Here is a 19,429-nt window from a genome sequence, read left to right on the forward strand (position 1 = left end):
GGGGGGGGAAGCCTTATCCCGCCGCCCAGCATCGGAACGAAGCTCCAATGCCGGGCGGGGGGGGGGGAAGCCTTCTCCCGCCGCCCGGCATCGGAACGAAGCTTCGATGCCGGGCGGGGGGGGGGGAAAGCCTTATCCCGCCGCCCAGCATCGGAACGAAGCTCCGATGCCGGGCGGGGGGGGGGGAAGCCTTCTCCCGCTGCCGGGCATTGGAACGAAGCTCCGATGCCGGACGGGGGGGGAAGCCTTATCCCGCCGCCCAGCATCGGAACGAAGCTCCGATGCCGGGTGGGGGGGGAGCCTTCTCCCGCCGCCGGGCATCGGAACTAAGCTCCGATGCCGGGCGGGGGGGGGGGAAGCCTTATCCCGCCGCCCTGCATCGGAACGAAGCTCCGATGCCGGGCGGGGGGGGGGAAGCCTTCTCCCGCCGCCGGGCATCGGAACGAAGCTTCGATGCCGGGCGGGGGGGGGGGAAAGCCTTATCCCGCCGCCCAGCATCGGAACGAAGCTCCGATGCCGGGCGGGGGGGGGGAAGCCTTCTCCCGCTGCCGGGCATTGGAACGAAGCTCCGATGCCGGACGGGGGGGGAAGCCTTATCCCGCCGCCCAGCATCGGAACGAAGCTCCGATGCCGGGTGGGGGGGGAGCCTTCTCCCGCCGCCGGGCATCGGAACTAAGCTCCGATGCCGGGCGGGGGGGGGAAGCCTTATCCCGCCGCCCTGCATCGGAACGAAGCTCCGATGCCGGGCGGGGGGGGGGAAGCCTTCTCCCGCCGCCGGGCATCGGAACGAAGCTCCGATGCGGGGGGGAGCCTTCTCCCGCCGCCGGGCATCGGAACGAAGCTCCGATGCCGGGCGGGGGGGGAAGCCTCCTCCCGCCGCCCGGCATCGGATGGCTTTCCTGAAGACTTGGGGTAGGAGGAGGGTTTTCCTTCCCACCGCCAACATTCAGAATGCTGTTCTGAATGTTGGCGGTGGGGAGGAAAAACCCTCCTCCCACGCAAGCCCCGGGAACAGAGGGAAAGCGCTGCGCGCCTTCCCCTCTGTTCCCGTACCTGTCCTGAAGGCTTGCGGTGGGGAGAAAATCCCTTCTCCGCACCGCCAGCCTGGCAAGCGGTTTCCCTAGGAACGCATTAATTGATTTTCAATGCATTCCTATGGGAAACCGTGCATCGCAAGACGAAAAACTCGCAAGAAGAAAAAACTTGCGGAACGAATTAATTTCGTCTTGCGAGGCACCACTGTACAAAAAACCTTTAGTTAGTTAGTTAGTTTATTTTTATTTTTATACCCCGCCTTTCCCGGTTTAAAAACCGGGCTCAGGGCGGCTAACAGCAAATATAAAACATTGATTAAAATGCGACTTAAAAACAGAATCAAACAGCATAAAATACAACATAAAATGCAGCATCAATATCAATAAAATTCAAAAATTCAGGGGTGATTTTGGGGGAAAACCCCAAAACCTCAGTCAGTAGACATCAAATGATCACCAGGGCTAACTGGCCAAGTTGGTCCTATTAAGGCCAGCAAGGAGACCAGGGAAGAATTTAAATGTGGGGTCCCAGAAAGGGTTTCTTCAGAGAAGAGAAAAGGGAAAAGGGACTAGAGGATCAGGCTAATTCAAATTGAAGGCCAGGCGGAATAGCTCTGTCTTACAGGGCCTGTGGAAGAAGATCAAGTCCTGCAGGGCCCTAGTCTCATGGGACAGAGCATTCCACCAGGTCGGAGCCGTCACTGAAAAAGCCCTGGCCCTGGTGGAGGATAGACTGGCTTCCTTAGGGCCCAGGACTTTAAACTAGTATTATTCATGGACCTTAGGGTCCTCTGTGGGGCATACCAGGAGAGGTGGTCCCATAAGTACGAGGGTCCTTGGCCTCATAGGGCTTTAAAGGTCAAAACCAGCCCCTTAAACCTGACCCTATACTCCACTGGGAGCCAGTGCAGCTGGTACAGCACTGGGTGAATGGTAAGGACTCTGTGAGGAGTCTTGCTGCAGCATTTTGCACCCGCTGGAGTTTCTGGGACTTGAAACTAAGGGCAGCCCCGTGTAGAGCGAGTTACAGTAGTCAAGCCTGAAGGTGACCATCACATGGATCACTATGGGCAGGTCGGGGCAAGAAAGGTCAGGGACTGACTGCTTGATACGGCGAAGATGGAAAAATATTTCAGGTGGTCATTAGTCCAAGTTGGCTAGCAAGTTGGCCACAATTCTGTGTATGGTAGCCAGCAACGCTCCTGGGAACTAGCATAGTCACATGGTCACATAGTTGTGGAGGTGTGAGAACAAGATACTGGAGGAGGAGGAGAGGGAAGGTGTCAGGGACTGGGCAGAGAAGGAAGAGTGGTGGAGACCGCCTCCCCAGTCTGACCCTTCCAGGGAGGAGGAAGAGGAAGACAGTATAGATTTACAACAAGGGTTTGAGGGAGGTAGCAGCTCAGAGGAAGATGGGGAAAAGCTGGGAAATCATGGAAGAGCTGGAACAACACCCAGTTGATGTGTTGTCATTAGAAAGCATTCCAGACCCTCCATCTCCCAGAACCTGGCGAGCCTGAAAAGTAGGAGAGCAAAGAGCTCAAAGACAGAGGGCACATAGCAGCACCTGTAGAAGTGATGAAGTGGGAGAGATGGGGGTGTGTGGAGATTCACTCGGGACAACACCATTATCCAAGAGGCTGGGTTCTATAGCCTCTCTGTGTAAGGACTGAAATAAAAAAAGGACTGTAAGAAGCTTTTCCTTGTCTTTATAGTTTCCTGGGCAACCAGCCGGAAGCCGCTGACAGCATCCTAACAGAATTGTATTTAAGGGAAAGACAAATATTCTGAAAATTCACTCATCCACTGAAGATCAAGCCAATGTTCGGGGAATGCTTTTGCCCCACCTCATTTAAATCTAAGGAAATCGTTGGGTTGATTACATCTTCCCAGTGCTAGTCTTCAATATAACCTGGACTACCAGTGATGCAGGTGGCGCTGTGGTCTAAACCACAGAGCCTAGGGCTTGCCGATCAGAAGGCCAGTGGTTTGAATCCCCGCGACAGGGTGAGCTCCCATTGCTTGGTCCCAGCTCTTGCCAACCTAGCAGTTCGAAAACACGTCAAAGTGCAAGTAGATAAATAGGTAAATTGGCGGGAAGGCAAACAGCATTTCTGTGCACTGCTCTGGTTCGCCAGAAGTGGCTTAGTCATGCTGGCCACATGTCCCGGAAGCTGCATGCCGGCTCCCTTGGCCAGTAAAGCGAGATGAGCTCCGCAACCCCAGAGTCGTTTGAAACTGGACCTAATGGTCAGGGGTCCCTTTACCCTTTACCAGTGATGAGAGAGTTAACTATTGGTGATTGATAGAGCATTGGTGAGGATTTGGCAGTCCCAGAACAGTGACGTGAAAGAAATGTCTCATAAGTATGGTGGATATTTAAGGAAGAGAGAGAGTTTGATAGCTGTTTCAGCGTGCAAATCTGAGAACTCACAGTGGCTGTTTGAATTGGGTTTTCAGGAAGCTTTTTATAACCTTGATTTTTATTAGCGTGTTTTCTATTTTATATACTGTTTTGAATGATCGAACTCTAATAGAAAACAGGACAATTAGCATGCCAAGGGAGCCTTGCAGATAGCACAGGAATGCTTTCTGATAGCATTCTTATCAGCTGGTAATGAGCGCAGAATCTTTTAAAAGTACAGTACAATAACTTGAACTGCCATCCTTCCTCTAAGGGTGAAACTATGAGTAATAAGAAAGACAAGGCTGTTGCCAGAAGTGGTGGCTCCATCTTGCACTTCTCTCTCTGTGTCTAGGGTAGTACCTTTTAAATCCTCTCATCATTAAGCTGTGCCCTCTTCTATTCGCCCTCTTGTGTCCTATCTGCATGATGCACCACTATGTGAGGCCCCTCTGGTTTTGTAGAAGAGCGTGCCTCAGGGATGAGCAACTTGTGACCCTACAAGTGTTGGACTACCATCCCCAACATCCTTGATCACTGGCCACACTGGCTGAGGCTGAGGCTGATGGAAGTTGGAGCCTGACAAGATTCGAAGGAGCACAGATTTCCCATTCCTTGGTGGAGATGACAAATGCGCATGCATATATATATAATTAAAAGGTGTTTTATTTAAAGAGTAAATGACTAAAGGGCCTGTTATTGTTATTGTGTGTGTTTAAAGCACCATGGAGGTTACACTTAGTTCAGATATTAAAATTAAATAGAAACCCTGCCCCCAGAACATGAATGCAATAAATATCACACAATTCTCTCCAAGCTAAATTAAAGTAATTGGTGGGAGCGGGGGCGGAAGGTCATGGATTTAAATCAGTGGTGTCCAAACTTTTTTCAAAAAGGGCCAGATTTGATGAAGTAAAGGGCCAACCAAAGGGCCAACCAAAGTTGTGGATTTTAGGATTTTACCCCAAATTTGTTGAGCTTTTCTTAGGATTGAAGTTGTTGAGGTTTTTTTTTTTTTTTTTTTTTTTTAGGATTTTACCCCAGGAAATAAACTGCCACAGGGGCCAGATTAAACTGAGCACAGGTGGAAAAATCAAAACTTGAGACAGAATTGTTAGAACCCAATACTAAGAATTTGTCAAGAATGTATAACTTGCTGTTGAAATGGAATACACAAGACGAAACAGTTAAATCAGTTATGATTAAGTGGGCACAGGATATTGGTCATAATATTATGTCTGCTGACTGGGAAAGGTTGTGGAACACTGGCATTAAATTTACGGCATGTAGTGCTTTAAAGGAAAATGTTATGAAAATGGTCTATAGGTGGTACATGACCCCAGTTAAGCTAGCAAAAATTTACCATTTGCCTGATAACAAATGTTGGAAATGTAAGGAAACTGAAGGTACTTTTTATCATCTTTGGTGGACATGCCCGAAGATTAAGGCTTTCTGGGAGATGATATATAATGAAATGAAAAAGGTATTTAAATATACCTTCCTTAAGAAACCAGAGGCCTTTCTCTTGGGCATTGTCGGCCAATTGGTGCCAAAAAAGGATAGAACCTTTTTCATGTATGCAACAACAGCAGCAAGAATACTGATCGCAAAGTATTGGAAGACACAAGATTTACCCACCTTGGAAGAATGGCAGATGAAAGTGATTGACTATATGACATTGGCGGAAATGACAAGCAGAATTCGTGACCAGGGAAAGGAGACTGCGGAAGAAGATTGGAAGAAATTTAAGATTTACCTTAAGAACTATTATAAACTTGATGAAGCTTAGAATGTCGAGATTTTACAGAGAGAAAGGGTTGCAGTAATATAAGATCAGATTAAGAAAGGACTATGATGAATTAGGATGGGAAAAAACATTTATAAGTTGCTATAAAATTTGGACATGAGGATGCAGAAAGGGGAGGTATGGGGAAGTCCGAGGAAAGAAGTCTATGAAAGGACATTTTGAAATTATATTTGTTTGTTTGTCTGTTTTTCTTTTATGTTTGTTTGTTATAAAAACTTTTGTAAAACTAATAAAAATTTTATAAAAAAAAAATAAACTGAGCAGTGAGCCAGATTAGGCCCCCGAAATGGAATTTGGACATGCCTGATTTAAATTGAAAACCAAAGCCAAGATGTCCAGTTCAAGCGATGGCCTACAAGCAGCTCTATGTATAGGTAATTTTTTTCAGAAGCCCCGAAGACTTCCTCTTTCTTCCACCAAAAGGCCAGTGTTTAGATCTTCCCCACAAATGCCTAAGATGCCCCTGCCTGGTCCTTGTATCCCCCTCTCCTTTGCAGAAAGTGCACAACCAAACTAAGTCAACGCAGGAGGTTCCTTCAGCAGGGGCTCTGAAAGGGGACAGGGAGTCAGGGAAACAACTGCATACTTTTGAAATCAACTTTTAGGCTGCTGCTGCTGCTGCTAGAGTGTTAAGAGGGTCTATATAATGAGAGAAATTCTAGGCCAAGTGATTTTGCTGAATTAGTTACTTCCTACAACATCTCTCTCTCTCTCAGGATGACTTTATGTTTAGTTTAGACCTGACTTTTAATTATAGCACCTGGAGCTGATCTTTTAAATTAAAAATCCAGATTTATAGAAAAATCAATGGCAATTGTAAAAAAAAAGGAAAACTTCTCAAAGCTTACTTTATCTCTTCTGCTGCTGTTCCCAGGAGGAGCTTTGAATTGAATGCAGCTTTCATATTGAATCCTGAGGGATCCTAGACCACTTGCCAAGGAACTCAAGAAAAGTTTTGTTCAGCTGCTATAAGCCTTTCAAGTGAAGATTTGCTTTCGTAGTTTATTTCGAGGAAATCTTAAAAATGCTGTTTGAAAAAGCAATTAATAAAGTTTTGAGAAGGATACTGGGGAGAGAAAACCTACACAAAACCACACATACTCAATGCACACAGAAAATAGTATTAGGACAACATTCTCATTCCTGACACTTCTTGGCATGAAACATTTTAAAGCTTGAGATTGTAATCCTGACAGCTTGGTAAAAGTCCCAGAAATCATAATAGTTTCTTCTCTTCTGCTTCATGGTGCGCCAAGAACATTTGCAGTTATATTGATCACTGCGTGAAAGTCTTTAAAGTGGAAAGTGGGGGGAAGGCATGGCATGGTATCTCCTTTTCTGATATTTGGTTTAGAACAAGATGTTTTATTTAGAAACAAATGTTGCTGCTGTATGAAAACCACATTTGAAGGCTTCTTAAATAAAACCCTAACCTTTCCCAGCTCTACCTAGAGATGGGACCTTCTTCAGGAAATGCTCTACCACAGAGCTAAATCCTGTTCTGTACATACTTCAGTCCTTCCGTATCTGTTTTGAGATTTGACAACCGGAATCACAAACACACTCCTGGATCTGTAAGTTTAAATATGCTCAGGCCTGTGGGATTCTAACAAAACTCTGAAGGCCAGAAATACATTACATTATCACAAACCACACACGAGTAAGAACACTAGTATTCAGGGCTTGTAATTTGCCCATAACCTAATTCTTAAGCAGATTTCCAATTATTAAAAAACTGAAATATATCTACACCTGTAAATAAAATAGGAATGAGTGGAGAAAGATTGGGACATGGGAATGTGTTGCATCTGCTGAACACGGGCTCAGGTCCCCATAGCTGTTACGGTCAAATGGGATCTCAGAGCCGTAAAAAGAACTTTTATGAGTCTCCTGAGGGAGTAAGACAGAAATGGCGCTTTCCCCCTCCACCGCCTCCTGGGTTCCAGGCAAGAGGAGATAAGTACTATAAGCTACTCAGAAGAAAAGAGTCTAATTGGCTATTGATTCCATGGATTTAAAGTTAGATGGAACATGGCTTGAGATATTTATTTTTAGAAGTACATCAAATGGTTTTCCATTCCTTGCCATAGAGTTTCCTGCTGATAGTTCAGGAGTGACGGTTTGCCTGCTCTAGTATGAATGTTTTCTGTGGTTCACAAGTTGGGCTGGCCTTTCTTGCCAAGCCAAAAAACTGTGGTAACCTACCCCAGCCTATTCGGTTGCTGGTTTGGCCAAGCAGACTCCACCATCCCCTTTTCCTGCAGTAGCAGCAGCTACGGAAATCCCCTCTCATGTGGGAACGAGATGTGTAGAAGTTGTTTGGGTACCAAGCTGAGTGCCTCAATCAAGTGGCAGCCAAGGACATAGGCTGCTTCTCTTTCCTATGGCAGAGGGAGCCTGAGGGCTTTCTCCACTTGACGGCCATAGAGCTAAGGAGCTCATGCTCCGAAGCAGGAAAGTGTGGAGACTTGGCAACCAAACCACTCCCAGCTAACCTTGAAGCTAGCAAATGGGTGGAGGACCACCCATCCATGCTCCCACAGCTTCAGAGCTCCAAAGAGTGGTCAGCATATTACATTTGTCAGACTGCAGCAGGTTGCCCACCACAGCAAGCATGGCAAGTGAAAATGTGGAAGCCCGAATGTAGTATTTGTGGAATTGCAGGACGGCTACTTTGTGCTTCATCAACAACTTCAATTATCTGAAACTCTTTCCCCCATTTGAGCAAGGTTCAGAACACCATGTTAACTATTAATGGGATGCAACAAGTCACCGTTTTACAGCTCTTTCAGGGGAGTGTATCATACAAAGAGTACATTGCCAAGTAATGAATTACTTTGATTGGTGTGTGTGTGTGTGTGTGTGTGTGTGTGTGTGTGTGTGTGGTAGCTTGTCAGCAAATGTTCAGAGAACACAAAGTAGTAACACTGAACAGAGGATCTAAGAAAGTATTCGTTCTGCATCAGCTAGTAGCTAGTGCATTTCTGTGGAATAGGCGCACTTGCAACACAGAACTGGATTGACTGCTTTCATGGGGGCTGCTAAGAATGTATTTGTGTCTCTCTAGTGAGTAAAGTGTAAATATGTAGGGTGCAGGACCAAACTATGAACTTGCAATGATTAGCACAATCATCATCATTATTATTTCCTTATTTATTAATGTAATAGAATTTATATACCTCATGAGTGCAGGAAAAACCTCAAAGTGGTTTACAAAAACCTTCCCCTGAACAGAATCTCTAGGAATAATTGAGGGCTACGTTGGTAAATTCCAACACACAAACATGCCACATATATTTAACTCATTTACTTATTTTTTGTGGTAAGTTGTGTGTGTGGTGGAGACTAGTTATGCAAAGAGTACATGCTTTACATGCTGTTCACAAGTTAAAGAGGCTTGCTGCCATCGCTTGTTATGTTTGCAACCTATACACTGTGAAATATTGTGATCTACCTTTATAGCTACAGTTCTAAAATTTCAAAGCAAGACACACCAAATGATCCCAGCCCCATGAGGAAATCATCTTATTTTTCACATTAAGAGAAATATGTATAAACCAAGCTGATGAAAATAAAATTAACATTTCCATCCAGGTGGGTAAGTGCCAGTGCTTTTCCGACTAGGATAAATTATCTCAAGAAATTCTGTCTTTACAATATATGTTCCTGTTTTCATTTTACATTTTAGCTTGCATTTTAGTAAGTATTTGCTATGAGGAAAAAAACTGTTTCAAAATCACGACAATAACCTATTCAAAGCCACTCTTGTCAGATATATCTTCAATCTCAGTTGCAGGATTACTTCTGACACATGCCAGTCAAGCCAGAAAGAGCAACATCCACCTTCCTCCTTGACATTTCACATGCTTACAGGTGTAAAGTGCATTGCCTTCATAGTAGCTTTATTTGAATAATTATTTTAAATACATATCTCTGAAAGAGAAAATAGTCTATAAGTACAGAAACATTTAACAGTCTGTGTTGTGACGCAATAATAAAATATTTTAAAGATCAGACTATAAATAACATATAGTGTGTGTGTGTGTGTTTGTGTAAAGGTATTATGATGTTGGCAGTTTTATTCTCAGTCTCTTTCCTAATGATTCCTAGCATGGAATTTACCTTTTTTCACAACTGCAGTTCACTGGCTTGACATCTCCATCAAGCCACCCAGTACAATCCCATGGCCCTATTCTGAGTCAGCCACCCTCTGTTCAGACCCCATATGTGAAATTAAGATCCGGTCCCCCCAGTTTTATATCTCTTGCTTGCCAATTTCCACCTCAGTTAGAGGAAGGCCCATATCTCAGTGGTACAGCATTTCCAATCTGGCGTTTCCAGCTAGTTCTGGGGGACACAGCGATCTAAAACTTTGCAAAGCCATTGCCAGGTCTGTCACGGTGCTGATAAGCTATATGGGCCCGTGGTCTGATTCATTATGAGGTAGTGACCCATGTTGCACTCTCTGGAACTAACTTTACCATACAATATTCACAAACCTCTTTCTTGCCTTGCTACGCAAGGAGGACTGTAATCATCACAGCTGCTTAATTAGAAAAAGTTTTTCTGCTCTACAGTCTTGTACTTATTTATGTTTACCTTTATATCTTGCCTTTCTTCCAAGGAAATGAAGCTGGCACACATAGGTCTTCCCTGTCCCCATTTTCTCATCCCAACAAGGCTGTGAGGTGTCTTAGGCTGAGAGATGAAGACTGGCCCATGGGTCACCCAGTGAGCTTCTTGGCTGCGTAGGAATTTGAACCCTGGTCCCACAGGGCCTTGTCCAACCCTGACACCACACTGGCTCTCATCTTATGGAGTTTCTATTAATTTAAGTCCTATAATTTGTGTGCTGTAAGAGACAATCTGTTGTCAGGCAACAACAAAAAAGAGGGGGACAGTCTTTTGTTGTTGTTTTTTTAAGAAAAACTGGAAGCATTTTAGTCAATCCAGTTGGAACTCTCATTTAAAGGCTCCCATGAAATGTCCCAATATTATCACAAGAAATAGCTAATTGTGTCCCATAAAAAGGGGAATGATACAAGGCGTAGCATGGCACACTTAGCTGGTTTTATGACTCCTCCCATTGCAAAACATAAGTGATATAGTAAAGAGTTAGCACTTGGATTATCAATTACTGATTGCCAGAAAAACAGAGTGGTTCACATCTTCTTTCCTGGAGAAGTAGTCACTTTCAAGGTTTATGTTCAATGATGAGGATCTCTGAGTCCGTCCTGGACATGGAAATGGCAAATTATACAGAAGTCTTAGATCCCAGTTATACTAGTCTGGAGTTTGAAACAATGCAAGTCTTGTATAATGGCAGTGGTGAGTTTGTATCTTCTCAGAGATGAAAACCTGAGTGTTTGAGTGAGCAAGAAAGAAAAAGAAATGAACATTATAAAAGGGTTTTACTCTTAATTGTGTAGCTGAGGTTTGCTTTTGAAAATTGCATCTCTCTGTGTCTCTCTCCACTTCATCTCAAAATGCATGTTAATAATATTATACCATCTTTATGGTACAGAAAATAAAATGGCAGTTCTGCATAATAAAGTAACTGAACAGGATTGTCATCGGTCAGTTAATCAAACAAAGAAAAATGTTCTTTCAAGCAGAGGAGGTTCTTTCTGTTATTTACTGTAAGATGCATGAGTAACTATCTTTGGCAGTTTGGGAATGAGAAATATTTTTGTACATGATATTTTAAAATGACAGTTAAGATACAAATGTCCAGAGGGAAAAATAATGGGTCGCACAGAAAAAGTATATTGATGTCTATTTGCAGCTGATAAGTTTAATATACAGTAATATTTCCAGAGTGTTGATATGCAAACTGGACTGAGTTGTTAATCACAACAACTCTCTCCAAGCTAATGGTTAGCTGGGACAACTTTTAGCTATTTGGTTAAAGTCACTTTTTAACTTTGGTTGGGTAGAAATTGCCGACACAAAGAGTGCAATAAGAACTCGTGAATGGGATATGAAGCAAATACTATTTAACTTTTCATATAAAAGCAGATTAACGTGTTTGGACATAATGGTTAAATCTTTTTTATCACGTTCCTTGTAAATAAATGTTCATCCTTTATACCTTGTATCAAGACACTTAAGACTTAAATTGTGCTAATTACATTTAAAACTATATTCACACAGAGTTGATCTCTTGGTATGTACTGGTATTTATCAAGGTGAAAGGAACAAAACCATTTAATGAAAGAGAAATCTCCCCATGCTTTTGAGAATGTACAATCGCTTTGCTTTATTTAAAATGTAAGCTTTTGCATTGGAATACATGTAATATACATTGATGCTGTGGTTTAATAACATAATAGGTAGAAGTGGAGCAATACTGGAAGCAAGAAATTTTGGGGAAATACCAGTCAACTGCCAATTTAAGTTTGATTATTTGTTTTCATAATTTTGATTTTTGAAGATATAAATAAAATTTTCATGTAACTATTAATTTAAGGTTACCAGATTTTTTTCAATGAATCCGGGGACACTTTTGAACTTCAATGGATTTTGTATGGGGACTGATTTGTAAATCTGGGGACTGTCCCCAGGAAACGGGGACGTCTTGTAACCATACATTAATTCTGGGTAGAATTCTTTAGCCGTTGCAACCAGTAAGACTTCCTACATTCATCAAATGGTGGGATTTCATTGAACATAGCTTCTGATACCCCATTAACCTCAGCATGCTTCCTACTTCCTGTCCTTTAAAAAAATACTCACAACAACATTATCCTCACAACATCAAAAACAAAACCCAACATGCTTCCACTGAATTCTTTGAACAAAACCACAGCTGAATCACTTACAATTATGTAGTGAAATTGTTTCATAAATATTTTTCTGGTTGCAGAATATAAGAATGCTTTCCAATCGCAGAATTCCAGCAAGGTTTCCAACCCAGTATGTTCCATGCAGTAAAAACATCTAACATCCAGCAGCTGAAATCTGCCCATCTGGTTGCTCCTTAACTGGATTAAGATTGCACACTTCCACCAAAGAAACAATGGGTCCTGTCACTTTAACCAGTGGCAGTCACCTGCCTCAGAAGGTTGAATCGAAACACAAATCCTAAAAGTGGTGACAGATGCTGTCTAAGCTGATCAAACCTTTTTAGCAACAAGATTCTTGGCTTTGGGGGGAAAGCCCAAAAGCTTCACTATATAGCTTGATGCTAGGGCTATAAGTTTACATGCAGACGGTCCTAGGCTCACTCTACAACATCTCTTGTGTAGGGCTGGGCATGTCCCCTATCTGAAACCATTGGCTCCTGCTCCCAGTAGGCGAGGGTGATTTGCCCAGTAATGTACGAAGTGAGCATAGATGGTACTGAGCTTAATAAACCAATGGCCGGACGACATATCATACAGCTTCCCCAGTTTCTGTTTGTGCGGACGGAGGCCCCTGGATATTACAGCTTTCTTCCAGGGAGTCAACCATGTTGCTGGCCACTGTCAAGTCATCTGAAGATTAATGCACAGTTAATGCATACCAGCCTCCGAGAAAATGTTGCCTTATGGCATTGTCCCTCAATTATTTAAACTAACAAAGATATTTAAGTAGTTAGCTACACATGCAGAGCTGGGCAATTGTGTCAGCACTCCCAACTTCTATTGCAAGCCATGGAGTTTAAACCAAAAGCATTCGTTGTCATGAGCATCATAAATTCTGACAAGTGGGCACGATAGGTTTGAAGGCATTCATTAGAATAACGATCAGGGGTAATTAGGCATGTTGTGTTTTCTGCAGTCCTGGGATGGTGAATGCTAATTAAAAGAGAAGGCCAGTAAGCCCCCACCCCCAGTATGGTGTAACTTAGCCACATTGTTGTATTCCTCCCCTTCAAGGCTCTACACCGAACTGTACATCTTGTTCTTCCCTTTCCTCAGATAGTTGCTCAGCAGAGCCGCTCGGCATGAACACTGCAGACAGTGGAATTGGTGGCCTTTGTGCAATATGCGGAGACAGAGCAACAGGCAAGCACTATGGCGCCTCCAGTTGCGATGGCTGCAAGGGGTTCTTTCGGCGCAGCATACGAAAGAATCATGTCTACACCTGCAGGTAGGAGAAATAGCCCCATCTCAGAGGTACATCATGCAGTATTTCTTTATTTGAACCTTTACTATCCGCTCTTTATAAAACCAGGAGGGGTTCCAGAATCCAATATACAGTGGTACCTCGGGTTACAGACCCTTCAGGTTACAGACACTTCAGGCTACAGACTCCACTAACCCAGAAATAGTGCTTCAGGTTAAGAACTTTGCTTCAGGATGAGAACAGAAATTGTGCTCCGGTGGCGTGGCGGCAGCAGGAGGCCCCATTAGCTAAAGTGGTGCTTCAGGTTAAAAACAGTTTCAGGTTAAGTACGGACCTCCAGAACGAATTAAGTTCTTAACCCGAGGTACCACTGTATTGAGATGACAGGTGTCATATCTAATGGGAAGGGATCATGCCTTATTTGGCAGAGCACTCGCTTTCCATGAAGAAGGCCCCAGGGTCAAAAGATGCGGCTGCAGGCAGTGCGCAAGATACCCCAGAGAGCCATTGTCAGTCAGAATGAACAATACTGAACTAGATGGGCAAATGGTCTGACCATGGTATTGGGTACATCCCGATGTTCCCTTACCACGACACAATGCCAAGACTAAGGGCCACTGTCACAGCTTACACAGCCCCCTCCACATTGGGAGAGCTGAAGGTCTGCATCAGGGTTCCCACTCTCAAGTAAAAAAAGGGGAAGATCAGGTTTCTTACTTGTGCAGTTTCTCATTGCAGAAGTTCAGACCCTGACACATGGAGTGGTGATTTAAAGGCCAGGAAGTGCACCTCTTCTTTTGGCAGGTGTGTTCTGCAACATCCTGTTGACTCCATAATAATGCCTCAGTGGTGGATTTATACTGGACCATCCACTCACCATTCTGCTTTTTTGGTTGTCCTGTGATGCTATCCAAAGGTCACCACAGTATTGCCATCCTGTGCTATGGCTTAACAAAAGCATGCCAGAAAATAAACTGGGGTTTGTGCAATGAAAAGTTACAGGGTTTCAGTGGGAAGTTACGGGACATGCACTGATTGGAAATTGAGTGGCATGTCTACCCTGAAACTTTTGCAGACACAAACACGCATAAAAATGGGATCATGTACTGTATAACCGTCCCAATACCACCCCGAGCACAGGTAATCATGAATGCACAATAAAAAGGACATCTGGCAGTTACAGGAGGTTTAAAGCTTGTTCAGATGAAAATATGTCTTTGAAAAGCAAGGCAGAATGGGCAGTGGCAGATTTCATTAGCAAACAGCTCCACGTGATTGAACCCATTAAAGGTTTTACGTTATAGGGAGTTGCTGTCTGCGAAATGATCTGTAGGTACTAAACTTTTGCCGATTGGGAACAGCCAAAGCAAGTGCAATCACATGATTTTCTTAACTGGGATGAGGGCATGTACAGGAACAGATCTGGATCCAAAAATCTAGAACTGAAGGTAGACAACGGTCTACCCCTGCAGGCAACTCTTCAGTCTGATTCCAGTCCTGGCAAGACTTGAGCCCCCTGGCTGTTCAGCTGCCCACTACCACTTCTTAACAGCAAGATTCTGCTATGAGTCCTTTTAATCGTGTCTCTTGTCTCTTAATCTTTGCAATTCTCCGCTGTTTGAATGCAGAAGAGTTTCCTTGCAGAGTGGTACTTGGCACATTAAAGATGAAACTGTTTTCCTCAGCAGTCGTTTGCAATCCTGGACCAAACCATTTTCATTTGCAAATGGCAACAAATGTAGATTTTGATCGTCAGATATGGCTTCACAAGCAATGCTGTCTTGTGAGGTTCCTTCCTATCCTTGGCTCTATTTTGTCCCTCTATCTCTGTTCTTTCCCCCCTCAAGTCTGACTAGATATGTGCTACGAGGTGCCCTCTGGCATTTCCTTTTATCCCCTTCTCGTTTCTCAGGAAGGCTGCCTAGGACTGTTGCTGAGGTTAAAAGGTACTCTCCCTCCTGCTTTTACCATCACTTGACTTATCGAGATCTTCAGTTATCTTGAGACTTTCGGATACAAAGACATCTCCGTATGTTAATATTGAAATCCAGGAGAACCTCAGCATTTATCAGTGTGTACTTGATTTCAGCCCTTACACCTGGAAAATAAAGCAATTTAACTTGCCTGATTGCATCAGTCCATTTTAAGCGCAGCAGCTCTAGTTAATTGCATCACTGCAGCTAAAATGATGGTCTAACCCAGACAAACAGCCAAAAACTATTTCTCTGGCTGGGGCATCCTCCTGCCTTGCCCCATAATTACTTGAAAACCCTGCATTCTCCCTCCCTATAGTTTAAAGTAGACAGACAAATGTGTTATAGGGTGTCCCATCGCTTTAGGGGAAGAAAACCTTCCTAGGTGCGTCAGTGCATCTCACATGGGGATATCACCTCGTTTTGACATGGGTATCACTTGCAGAGTTTGGGTTTGCTTTTAAATTTGGTTAAGGCCCTCTTTCCTATGAAGGACAGTGGACCCATGGGAAAAGTTAATCAGTGGTAGGTAGAGCCAGAGACCATACAGAAACAATACTATGATACCATTTTAATCAGTCAGTTCTTTCCCCATAGGATTCTGGGATCTGTAGTTTGAAGGGTGCCAAGAGCTGGGTTCCAAGAGCTATTCTCCTCACAGATCTACAATTTCTTAAGAGTGGTTTAACAAACAATCCTTCTTCACAGGGAACTCTGACAATTTTAGGTCTGTCAGGGGAATAGCCGTCCCCTAGCAACTCTCAGCACCCCTAACAAACTACAGCTCCCACAATTCTTTGAGAGGAGCCATGACCATTTAATATTGTATCATAGCACTTTCGGTGTATGGTGAATGTGGCCAGAGTCTATAGCAGGGTTAGAACTGCATTATTGCATGGCTCTTTCCTTCTGTGTGCCACCCCATTCTTTCTCTTCTTCTCTACCTCTGCTCACTCACACAGACACACGTGCACATACACTCACACATGAAGCAGAAGCAGTTCTCAGAGGGGCAGCCTGGATAGCAAGAGTGAGCACACAGTGTCTGAAGAGCTGAGTGATTGTTCGTGAAATTTGGCCTAGGGCCACATATGGCCATTGGGCTGCACTCAGTTATAAAAATAAAAAAAATCCTTCCAGTAGCACCTTAAAGACCAACTAAGTTAGTTCTTGGTATGAGCTTTCGTGTGCATGCACACTTCTTCAGATACACTGAAACAGAAGTTGCCAGATCCTTCTATATAGTGAGAAGGTGGGGAGGGGTATTACTCAGAAGGGTGGTGGGAATGGGAGATTGGCAGATAGCTGAGATGAGCCTGTTGACGACTCTTAATGACTGCAATAGGTCTTACAGGAAAAGGCAAGGGGTGAGAAGGTGAAAAATGGCAAGTCATGTATAATGAGATAAGAATCCAATGTCTTTGTTCAGACCAGGTCTCTCCATGGTTTTAAGTTTATAAATTTGGTAATTAAGTTTGCAACTCATTACCAAACTTATCTCATTAAGATTACAGTCGTTAAGATTACTTCTGAGTAATACCCCTCCCCACCTTCTCACTATATAGAAGGATCTGGCAACTTCTGTTTCAGTGTATCTGAAGAAGTGTGCATGCACACGAAAGCTCATACCAAGAACTAACTTAGTTGGTCTTTAAGGTGCTACTGGAAGGATTTTTTTTATTTTGACTATGGCAGACTAACACGGCTACCTATCAGTTATAAAAGGTAGCTTGGTAAAACAGAACCAGTGTGGTGTAGTGGTTAGAGTGCTGGAGTAGGACTTGGGAGACCAGGGTTCAAATCTTCACTCAGCCATGAAGGCTGAGTAACCGTGGGCCAGTCACCATCTCTTAGCCTAAGCTAATGCATTATAAATGTAGAAGTACATTGGGATAGCTCAGTTGGTAAGAACATGAGACTCTTAATTTCAGGGTTGTGGGTTTGAGCCCCACATTGGGTGAAAGATTCCTCCATTGCAGGGGGTTGGACTAGATGACCCTCACGGTTATTTCCAACCCTCCGATTCTATGATTTCATCAGTATCAAAGGCTATAGCCAGGCTCATTCCGGTAGCTTCCATGAACAAAGGCAGACTACCTTTGAATTCCAGATGCCAGGGACAAGCAAGAGCAGAAAGCTGTTTCCTTCAAGCCTTGCCTGAATGCTTTCTACAATATCTGGGGGCCGCCTTGGAAATCATGTGCCAGAGCAGACAAATTTTTGCTCTGATCTTACAGTGCTTTTCTTTCATTTCCTATTCCTGACCATTTGCCCCAGCAGGATTGGATCAAGCTGTAAGAAAATTCATCCTAAACATTCACGAGACTGGGAGCAAAATTTATATGCCTTGCGTTCACAAGATGATGAATAACCTAATGGGATTTTACTTGCCCATCACAAGGAATTATTCCGTAGAAGAATGGCAAAGAGAAATGTTTCAAGGCTGATTAAAGAAAAAATACCACTGAAGGTTGATAGTTGGAGACATTGTTTTGACAGTGCCCATTAATTGTTTCAGCCGTGCTAATCAGGACCCTCCTTTACTTGCACTCTAATATATTTACCCTCGATTCTGTCCAACAGATTTAGCCGGCAATGTACTGTTGATAAGGACAAGAGAAATCAATGCAGATACTGTCGTTTAAGAAAGTGTTTTCGCGCTGGGATGAAGAAGGAAGGTAACTTTTTTTTAACCTCCTGTTCAGAGGAAAACACTTCATATCAATTAGCAGGAAACAAAATCTATAAGCAAATACCTAATGAATATATATTGGTTGTGCCTACAAAAGAAGGAGATTTTTATAGCAGTCGAAATATGTCTCCAATAAGATGTCAGCTTGCTATGTAATTTTTGCTTAATGCTAAGATTTGACATATGGGTCATTTGAAAACAAAGCAAAGCATGCTTTCCTCTAGTTTTGCATGCCACGAGATATTCTTTGTTTTAGTTGAACTTGATATTTATTTATTTTTTACTTTTCTCAAGTCATTGTGGCCTCATGGACAAAGCGGTGGATTTAGGCAGGTAAAATCTGAGTTCAGCTGTAGTTTGGTGACCTTAGAATAGAATCATAGAATCATAGAGTTGGAATAGACCACAAGGGCCATCGAGTCCAACCCCCTGCCAAGCAGGAAACACCATCAGAGCACTCCTGACATATGGTTGTCAAGCCTCTGCTTAAAGACCTCCAAAATAGGAGACTCCACCACACTCCTTGGCAGCAAATTCCACTGTCGAACAGCTCTTACTGTCAGGAAGTTCTTCCTAATGTTTTGGTGGAATCTTCTTTCTTGTAGTTTGGATCCATTGCTCTGTGTCCGCTTCTCTGGAGCAGCAGAAAACAACCTTTCTCCCTCCTCTATATGACATCCTTTTATATATTTGAACATGGCTATCATATCACCCCTTAACCTCCTCTTCTCCAGGCTAAACATGCCCAGCTCCCTTAGCCGTTCCTCATAAGGCATCGTTTCCAGGCCTTCGACCATTTTGGTTGCCCTCCTCTGGACACATTCCAGTTTGTCAGTGTCCTTCTTGAATTGTGGTGCCCAGAACTGGACACAGTACTCCAGGTGAGGTCTGACCAGAGCAGAATACAGTGGCACTATTACTTCCCTTGATCTAGATGCTATACTATTGATGCAGCCCAGAATTGCATTGGCTTTTTTAGCTGCCGCGTCACACATTTGGCCTAGGGCCACATATGGCCATTGGGCTGCACTCAGTTATAAAAGGTACACTCTTGTCCTCAGTTATAAAAGGTACACTCTTGTCCTCAGATCTTCATCTGTAAAATTGTAATAGTAATAGGAAACATAGGTTTGTTGTGAGGCCTCTCATATTATTCATAGTATTCCCAATTTATTGCAAACTACCTTCTGCATCCAGTTCTTTAGAAATGGGACGGGGGGAAAAGAACCATGGGCATAGAGCCATCGATGGTTCTATATAGAGCTCATTTCTATGCAGAAGGATGTTTAAAAGCAGACTCACGAGTTCTCCTATATTTTAGCATGTCTGGAAGTAGGCATAGATAAACTATGGAATTCACCCCAGAAGTAGTGGTGGCTGCTGGATGACTTTAAAAGATTCGACAAATTCATGGAAGATAAGAATGTCGATGGATACTAGCCACCATGGCTGCACTTTGCCTCCATGGTC

At 43.5% G+C, this 19,429-nt stretch overlaps 1 protein-coding gene across 4 annotated transcripts in view; it reads left to right on the forward strand.

Moving 5' to 3' along the window:
* HNF4G (hepatocyte nuclear factor 4 gamma) overlaps positions 1–19,429 on the forward strand; it is an 80,687-nt gene that overhangs the window by 40,839 nt on the left and 20,419 nt on the right. For 2 of the 4 annotated variants that reach the window (XM_082233901.1, XM_082233902.1), the window contains exons 1-3: positions 10,404–10,573; positions 13,147–13,318; positions 17,851–17,945. In XM_082233901.1, the coding sequence (XP_082090027.1) occupies positions 10,456–10,573; positions 13,147–13,318; positions 17,851–17,945 (385 nt within the window). In that variant the 5' untranslated portion in view covers positions 10,404–10,455. Of the gene's footprint in view, positions 1–10,403; positions 10,574–13,146; positions 13,319–17,850; positions 17,946–19,429 lie in introns of those variants that run through there. The other 2 variants (XM_082233904.1, XM_082233903.1) reach the window with 1 other exon arrangement.

Source organism: Podarcis vaucheri, assembly GCF_965113315.1.
Source record: "Podarcis vaucheri genome assembly, chromosome: 8".
Lineage (NCBI taxonomy): Eukaryota > Metazoa > Chordata > Lepidosauria > Squamata > Lacertidae > Podarcis > Podarcis vaucheri.